Raw genomic sequence first — 9,102 nt, forward strand, 5'->3', positions numbered from 1 at the left:
GCACTAAAAGTCTGTCCAGAGAGCCCTGTTTCTGGCATCTCTAAGATTTGCCTAAAATGGGACAAGGTATTGTCACTGAACATGTTGCAGATACGGCTTGTATCAGCTTGGTTAGGGTGATATTTTTCCACAAGTTGGCACCGCATTCCACTTTGCACAGATATCCTTAAGCACTCCTTTTGCAACATTAGCTTCGTTGATTTCTACTTTCTTTGCCAGGATGGAACTGATTGTTGATTTGGAATTTCCATACATCCTAGCGAGCTCAGCCACACGTATGCCACTTTCGTATTTTTCTACAATCTCTTTCTTGAATTCTATCGTGTTTCTCACCTTCTTTACGAAAGGTCTGGCACTAGGAACTTTCTTTGGGCCCATGGTGGCTTATTTCTCAGTCGCACTCAATAAACAAGCACAAAAAAATGGATTATTAAGAAATGTTTCGGATGAAGGCTCACTCGACCAGTGACAGAGCCAGACTGAGGCACGTACGCACGAGTGGTGGCATCCCAGGTGGGCGGACGTATCGAATACGGACGATTTCTGGGATGAGGTACGAAATCCGGAGCAAAATTTCGCTGAAAAATGTGGTCGAAATCCAAATCATACGATATCCGGTGCGGATGAAATCCGGGGTTCCACTGTATATTGGTGAAGCTAAAAAAAGAAAAAAAAATACTTTCAATGGATATAACCTTTTCTAAATTTTAATCTTAATAAAACTCTATCTTAAATTTTAATTTTTACAGAATCTGATTGCATAATTCATGGCTACATCAAGAAATTAGGCGGACCATTCACGTCGGCGTGGCAGACACGATATGCAAAGTTGTATCCAAATCGTGTTGAGCTCCACTCGGAATCGAGCTCGGGCAAACCTGAACTCATATTTATGGACCAGCTCGATGATGTGTCTGCAGATTTTGTGCAGATAAAGGGAGAGAACTGCATTGTTCTCAAGACTAAAGACAACAGAATTGTTTTAACGAACCCTGTAAGTATCTCTGTCAGTTCTAGATATGTTATGATAATGGCTCGATATCCCTTCCCTTCCTGTGATGAAACCTGAATATTTCCCATTTCCCAAGCATTATATGAGCCCTCTGGGTTTTGTGCTTCCCTATGAATACAAAATATTGTACAGTATAATTATACTATTACTATCAATAAAAGTTATCTACCTATCATATTTATTCCAGAATAATGTTAGGTATAACATAAATAATGTAGGAAAAAAAACATACCATGGGCAGGGATAGAACCTGCGGTCAGAGAGTCTCAAAACTCCAGACCGTCGTGTAATAATGTAATGTAGAAGCATGATAAAGATGCCCAAATTAATAAAAGCTGACATATAGAGAGGTATTGAAGGGTGGAGAATGGGAGGGATAAAAAAAAAGTGACCCCTACTATTACAGAAAACTTAATGTGCCTGAAAGGTAACTATAGAGGATCACTCTTATCCTATGCATAGACTAGAAAAAGTGCAATTTTCTTGAAAAAAAAATTCATAAGTAATTAGCTATGCACACGTTTCCTGGAATATCTTGGAAGTAAGTCATTGACCTATTTTACGTTGTATTACTGTCAGTAATAAACAGATTGAAAGGAATTTCCCAGCAAACATAAAACTGAATGTTTTAATTTTGGGTGGTAACACGTTTGAAGTGTCAGTAAGGGGTGATTCCTTGATTAATGACTAATTTGTTTACCGACATGAAGTTAGGAACGGAACTCAGTCAGTAAGTGAGAAGAGGCTGTATGTTAATAATAATAGCAATAATAATAATGATAATAATAGCAATAGTAATAATATTTCTCCATGGGGAAGTGGAACAGAATTCTTCCTCCGTAAGCCATGCGTGTCGTAAGAGGCGACTAAAATGCCGGGAGCAAGGGGCTAGTAACCCCTTCTCTTGTATATATTACTAAATTTAAAAGGAGAAACTTTCGTTTTTCCTTTTGGGCCACCCCACCTAAATGGGATACAGCTGGTACGTTGAAAGAAGGAAAGAAGTAATAATATTAGCAATAATAATAATAATTATAAAATTATTATTATTATTATTTTTGCTAATATTATTATTATTGCTATTATTATCATTATTATTATTATTGCTATTATTATTAATATACGGCTTCTCCTCACTTACTGACGGAGTTCCATTCCTAAGACCACGTCGGTAAACAAATTCGTCATTAATTGAGGAATCACCCCTTACTGACACTTCAAAAGTGTTACCACCCAAAATTAAAACTTTCAGTTTTATGGGAAGTACAATGCCTGCACTTTGAAGGAGGGGTTTGGGATATTATCAGTTTGGAGGGGTATGTTATATATGCTTCTAAACTGTTGTATCTGGGTGCCTCTGCAAAGACAGCGATTATGTGTGAGTGAGGTGAAAGTGTTAAATGATGATGAAAGTATTTTCTTTTTGGGGATTTTCTTTCTTTTTGGGTCATCCTGCCTCGTTGGGAGACGGCCGACTCGTTGAAAAAAAATAATAATAGGAGTAATAATAATATTAGCAATGATAATAATAATAATAATAATAATTTATAATAATAATAATAATAATAATAATAGCAATAATAATAATCATAGAAATAATACTGTATAATACAGAAAGTTAAAAAGTGCTGTGTACATAGAAACTACAGTGTGGGGATGTATTAAAAGCTTTTGCTTTTTATTTCAGGATGAAATTGGCCTGAAGGAATGGTCCATTTCCTTAAGATCAGCACATAAGATGTCACTCGAGCTGCTCAGTAATATGGCCAAAAAGGCTGGGAGAATCTATGGTACTGAGGGCAACAATAAACCTTCTTTAATGGCTAGAAATGGCAATGGTAATTAACTTTAAGAAGACAGGGTGAAGTTTCCTAATGCACTATATGTTACCACATTGACCAACTATGATTCTCAAAATAGCCAGAATTCTGGTAAAAACTATTGCTGTACTTCCTCCTGATTAATAAACAGCTTGTTATGGCACCACAAGGAGAGAAGAAATTGTTAAGCAAAGTAGTTGTAGCAAAAAATGTGTATTGTTGTTAATGAATGCAACACTGATGTGTGCAAAACTCGTTCTTGTAAAATATGCAAGGCAAGTGAAAGAATACAATTGTGAATAAACCAGAAAATTATCTTTATTGAAAAAAATACAGGAAAAGTTCAATTTTTTTATTATTAAACTGCACTCTTAGCTTATTTAACAGAACTTATTAGTTCACATGAAAAAGTAAGTCATTCCATCTGGTTTCATAGGACCTCCTGGAGTTTGTGATACAGATTCTCAAGAGATAATATTTTTATCAGTGAGTTTTTTATAGAAATATAAAATGACGTGCATTTTTGAAAATCTCATCAGTTAGAGATAAAACAAGGAATATACAGTATCTATTTTCTTGGATATGCTGTGTACATTAAGCTCTTTATAATAATATGTATTGCTACTTGGTACAGTTGTGCACATTCGTGTCTCAAAACAAGGACTGAAAATTGGACAAGATATGCCAACCTGGTATCCATTGGCTTTATTAACAGTGAAATATTTTTAGATTGAAAATTGGGATATAAAAATACATGTGTGGAAAAACCCATTTATAGCAGTTCTCTCATTGCATATATCCCAAAATACACTTCAATCCTCCTGGTTTATTTTAAGTAAATACATCAGGTTAAGTTAATCTTGAGATTTTTTAAGTGTTCACAGCTCTATTTTTGTGCCAGACAGTAGGACAGAGTCTTTTTCATTAACTGTTACACTGACACTGTGATGATGTCTTACTGAGTGCGTCGTGAGATGAGATATGCGACTAATTTAATGTGTTGCCAGTGACAACATGAGCAGTAAACCCCTATGGTGGACCTGTTGCCAGCTCCTCTAGTTGACATTGTGTCAACTTTGGTGTTGGTAAAAAAGAATTTTCATACATGTTTCCTTCTTGTGTGTGCACTTAATTGTGCTGCTGTGAGAGTGGTTTACAATGTGTCACAGTACCGTTTATGATTCTACAGCTTAATCATGAACAACTGTTGGTATAGATTACTGTGAGGTTGCAGCAAGACATGTTTGCACAATCTTCTTGAGACATTCTTGCTGGGCTTTGTGCACCAACCCATATGCTTGTGACTCTGAAATGCAGATTACTGTGTTGAGAAAACATTTTGATCCTTGTGATAATTGTTTAATTTCCTGTTTATACAATCATCTTGTAAGATGTGTAGTTCTGTACAAGTACAGTATCATTGGTTATTATGACCACTGTGTATATTGTCAAGTATTGTCAGGAAACTGGTCACAAAAGTTTCCTCCTAATCCCACTCAGCTGATGTAAATCGGCAACAGGAGAACGTTACTATTTTTTTCACTCTTGTACTTTATTATCTCTCTGACATGTGAAGTGTCTTATATACATCCTAATACTATTTAATTTTTCATTGTATTTATGAAAACATTAAATAAATAATGATTTTATTAATATTTATTTATAAATAGCTGTGTGTGAAGTAAGTTTATACTGCTGTGTTGTATGTGACTGCATTGTATATTTAGGAAATAGTGTGTTGTGTTGAGGGATAGAATGTGAGGGGAAGCCCCTTAAAAGACTGAACGTTACTATGAGAAGCCTGAGATTGGCCTTCCTGGTGATCCTTTAAAGCAGAACTGTGTATCTACTTAATGGATTCATAATTGTATGAGGGACATTATCATACCATCATCCTCCTTTTTGTTGTTACCTGTTAAAAAAAATGTATTTTTTTTTAGTCCAGTGGTCCTCAGCATTACATCATTTTCATCATCATCATCATCACCACTGTCTCACTAAGGGAATAATTTCACATCATTAGGGGTTTGGCTTTTTTGTTAGTCTATTGTGTAATTACTGTAGAGATACTGCCATGCCATCAAGCTTTCTTTTTCTTGTACACTGTATTTTTCCAAGATTCATAGGCTTCCTCCATATGTTTCAGACTGGTGTTCCTTGAGTAGGAAAACTGTGTAGATTGTGGAAGTATTTAGCATCATGGGAGGTAATTTATTTAATGCATTCACACGTGATAAGGCATATGCATGTACATAGCATTCTGGGTTTAGCAATAATGAAAGTCTTGCCTGTGTTTTAACCCAGGGGTGCTGAGTAACATGTGCCAGTTTGTACTGTCATAGCAAGCTCACATTATTACAAGATAAGGGAAACTACAGTTCTCTTAGGCTGGTGCCTCGACGTTTTTTTTGTTTTGGAAATGGCGGTATTATACCTTAAAATAAGAGACCATCATGCAGTATTATATGGAGCAGGGCCTAATTCAAATTTTATTCTCATTTATTTCAATATTATTTCATTTACAGTAATATTGTTTGTGTAATCTACTGCAGTTAACTTCAGTGGCTGTTATATGAATATTTCCCAAGTAAATAGAGCAGACTAGTTGATTATACAATAATTACTTTATTACCTTTGTGATCATAGGTGTTCAAAATACTCTTGTCGATACAATCAAAATTTTTATCAGTTTACAAAAATTTGTAACTAAAGTCAACTAAAAATTATTAAATTACATTGTAGTAAATCATATCTCAAGAATATTGCAGTTAAGTAATAGTGTTATTTTTATTTTGTGGATGGTCAATAAAGAAATTAGTTTATGCACTGTATAAATAATGCAGAATTTCAAGCTCTGTAGTTTTATTATCAATATTATTCCGAGTTTTAGAAAGAGTCAGATAAAAAAAAAAGTGATAAATTTTCCTGTTCACTGATTGACTAATTTGTATTTCTAGTTTGAGTGAAAATTTAGTTGTTTTAGTTTTAAGATGAAAATATGCCATCATTGAGCACCTTGTTGAGTTCTCAGTCCCCCACCTGTGGTACAGTATTTACATACATTTCTTATCACAGTACAGTATATACAAAAATATTCATCATTAAAGTATCTCTCTATTATACATAAGCTTTGTCATTCTTTAACATTTGTTTTGATATACCAGTTTAAAGCTAAATTATTATATATATAAAATTGTAACTCTCTCTACCCCTCTTGATTTCATAAATTTATAATACCTGTAATAGTTTACTAAATATTTTAAGTATGGACAAACTAGTATTATTTGTAAAATTTCATATTTCACATAGAATTAAACCGAATTTTTAATCGAAAACAATGTTTATGGTTGTCATTGTGACCCTATTTTCTGCAGGTTAATTTTATTTATTTATTTATTTTTTTTTTTGCTAAATGTGTTAATTTTACATATTGCCTTAAAGCCTCATATTATGTTACTGGATGTGATGTGCTAAAAATTACTGTAAAGAAAATTCTCTTGAATCAGATATTGTTTTCCCATAGACATTGACTATGTAAACTGAGATGTGTTTCAGGAAAATAAATTCATCCCTAAAGCTTCAGATCAAAATGAAAACTTATCCAAGAATTAAAAAAGTATATGTTAACAGGTACTGTACATATATTGACCAGTGATTCATCAGACTGCTGCAAATCAAAGCCTTTTTTTTTTGTCATTGCATTCTTACCATTTGATGGTCTTTTGGAATTTATTTAAGGTATCAGTAAGTATGAAATAACAAACATCATATCTGGGCAAAATACGGTAACAGTGCACTTATACCTTCTTGCATGAGCTGAAGTATGAAATACTGCTTTCCCAGATTGGAGATGCCTTAGATTATGTAGAGTTGGACTTCCCTCACCAGGGTGGGTGAAGCCTGCAGTGATAACTAAATACTACCTCATTTGTTTGCTGCGCATGGAGACTTATACTCATCATTTACACTGACCTAGAAATTGAACCTGCTCCTGGAGATGTAGCTTTTTCTTAATACACTTTATTGGTGGGCAAATAAAGGTAAAACAGGAGGTTTATTGTAGGTCCACCTAAATCAATCTTAAATCATTACTTTGAGGTCTGTCACATGTTGGCTTTTAGTGTATGGTCCAACTAGTTTGTGGGGTTTCTTTAAGAGTGTATTTGGATGATGATGGGTTGGTGAGGGGGCTCTTAGCCAGGTGGCTGTCTGCAATATAGCAGTGAATTTAGTTAAGGGTTAGAAAATATTAAAGGGTAGACACTTTTGGCCCTGTGGCTATCACCAGGCCCTGTGATGTTTACTTGGGTATTTTTCCCTGTTAGTGTGTTTAGTATTTTTCTTTGTTTAGTACTTTTCTTTGTTGAGCTTGGTGGTGGTGAGACTATGGAGTGCTAAAGTGTCTAAGCCACTGTTTATGGAGAGTATCCCTCATAACTTACCTAATCATAGAGCACCTTCAACCATGGCTGTGTCTTCTTTCAAAATGCAACATTGGTTTAAAAGAGCCTCTGTGAAATGCTCAGTGAAATGTTTCATGGTATGCTACCTTGACAACTCTACCAATTTTAGAAAATGCTTATGACCTACATAGGCTTTTATAAAGTGTTTAAACCTTCTTTCCTCCCTCCTCAGGGAACTTTTAAGAATATCTTGTTTTGACAGTGACACTGTAATACAGTTTTAAACTAATGCAGGTTATTGTAACTGTGTGATAGTATTTATTTGCACTGTGTCTGTTCATACTAGAGTAGACCCTTGAATAATGCCCATTAAAACACTTTTTTTGTGATAATATAGTTGAAAAATTGCAACAGATTTGCAGATATCAACAACTTATATGAGTGGCCTGTATTTCCCCAGTTGCTTCAGGATGCACATATGGAAAAATTGGGCCTATTTTGGCTGTGACCTCAAGATCTTGGAGAGGCTGCAGAAGGCAGTGGGAAGCCACTGGGATCAGTGAGATGTTAAATATGCCTCACTCTCCTGCCATATCTGGGTTAGTTCATCTTCAGTTTTCAGGCCTCTAACTGAGCTAAGTTTATATCTATTACTCCTGTTTCAAAATGCACCCACATGTTTATCCTCATCTTTGTTGCCTTCGATGATTCAGTTTTGGGCACAGCAGTCCGTCTTGCCAGGGTAAAATCTGCTGAGGGAACTGCAATGGATTTCATTCAACATCCTTTCCTGATTCTTTTCCTTATACTTGTGACCTTTCTTGTTACTCCTGCCCTGAGGCACACAAGCTGTCCTCCAGAGACTGCACTCTCTTGCTCTCGATCTTGGAGCTGGGTAAAGATGCTTCTCAGCTGGGCTGCTATAGGCCTTTTGTGCTACTTCCATGTCTTGATAAGTTCATGGCATATTAAGTTTCTGCACACTTGTTCTGGTGGGTCAAGAAACACAACCTTCTTCATAGTTACTTTAATGATTTTGGAAAATCAATGGTATACTGGACCTTCCTCTCCTGCAAATTTCTCCTTGTGGCCTTACAGGATATACAGGGGGCATTTGACTCCATCTCCCAAACTGCACTCCTCTATATGTTGGGTAGAATGAGACTTTATGGAACCTTCCCTTCTGTGGATACATAGTTATCTTGAGGCTCACATGTTTCAAATGTCTGTTGGAGGCATTGCCTCTGGTTGTCACCCAGTATACGCTGTGCTGTATGACCCTTGTAAGTTTAGCGCTTCATTTTTTATAATATTACCCAGTATACAGGGGCATTTCCCAGTGGTCAGTTTTCTGTCCCCTTCTGTTTAATATCCTCATGCCAGACCTGCTGTTCTATCCTGAGACAAATCTTGTGTATGCAGTTGGTGTTGCACTTCTGGGTGGTGTGGACACACTTTGGTTGGCTCAATCCTGTGTTCAGGAGGGGCTGACCTGTGTGACATCTTGCGCAGTAGAATGGGGACTTCAGGTCAGTTTGGTTAAATCGTGCTTCATGCTTTTTACTATGGTAAATGCTGCATTCCCATCCTGTATCTCTCAGCCCCACTCTTCTCCCATTGGTCACCTCCCACAAATGGCTAGTTGTCACTATGTGCCTCCTCTAACATGAAGGAGCCATGTCATGACATTGGATCTGTCTGTGCTCACCAAGTAGTGCTTATGAGATATGTTTCCAACACTAGGTGGGGAGTGCATCATGACCTCTGCCTCTATTATTTACAAGGCAGCTGTTTGCAGTAAGCTCTCATATACTACAAAGTGTATAGCTCTATTTTGCCCACCCTCTGTACAGTTTGGATGTCTTCC

The 9,102-nt window shown here is 36.1% G+C and overlaps 1 protein-coding gene across 2 annotated transcripts in view; it reads left to right on the forward strand.

Annotated features, from left to right (window-relative positions):
* Positions 1-5,544, forward strand: part of Gprk1 (G protein-coupled receptor kinase 1) — a 731,033-nt gene extending 725,489 nt beyond the window's left edge. Inside the window, exons 15-16 of one of the 2 annotated variants that reach the window (XM_070092970.1) lie at positions 750-994; positions 2,700-5,544. In XM_070092970.1, the coding sequence (XP_069949071.1) occupies positions 750-994; positions 2,700-2,858 (404 nt within the window). In that variant the 3' untranslated portion in view covers positions 2,859-5,544. The remainder of the gene's footprint in view (positions 1-749; positions 995-2,699) is intronic. The other variant, XM_070092971.1, reaches the window with a different exon arrangement.
* Positions 5,545-9,102: the final 3,558 nt, after the last annotated feature.

Source organism: Cherax quadricarinatus, chromosome 41 (assembly GCF_038502225.1).
Source record: "Cherax quadricarinatus isolate ZL_2023a chromosome 41, ASM3850222v1, whole genome shotgun sequence".
Taxonomy (NCBI): Eukaryota; Metazoa; Arthropoda; class Malacostraca; order Decapoda; family Parastacidae; genus Cherax; species Cherax quadricarinatus.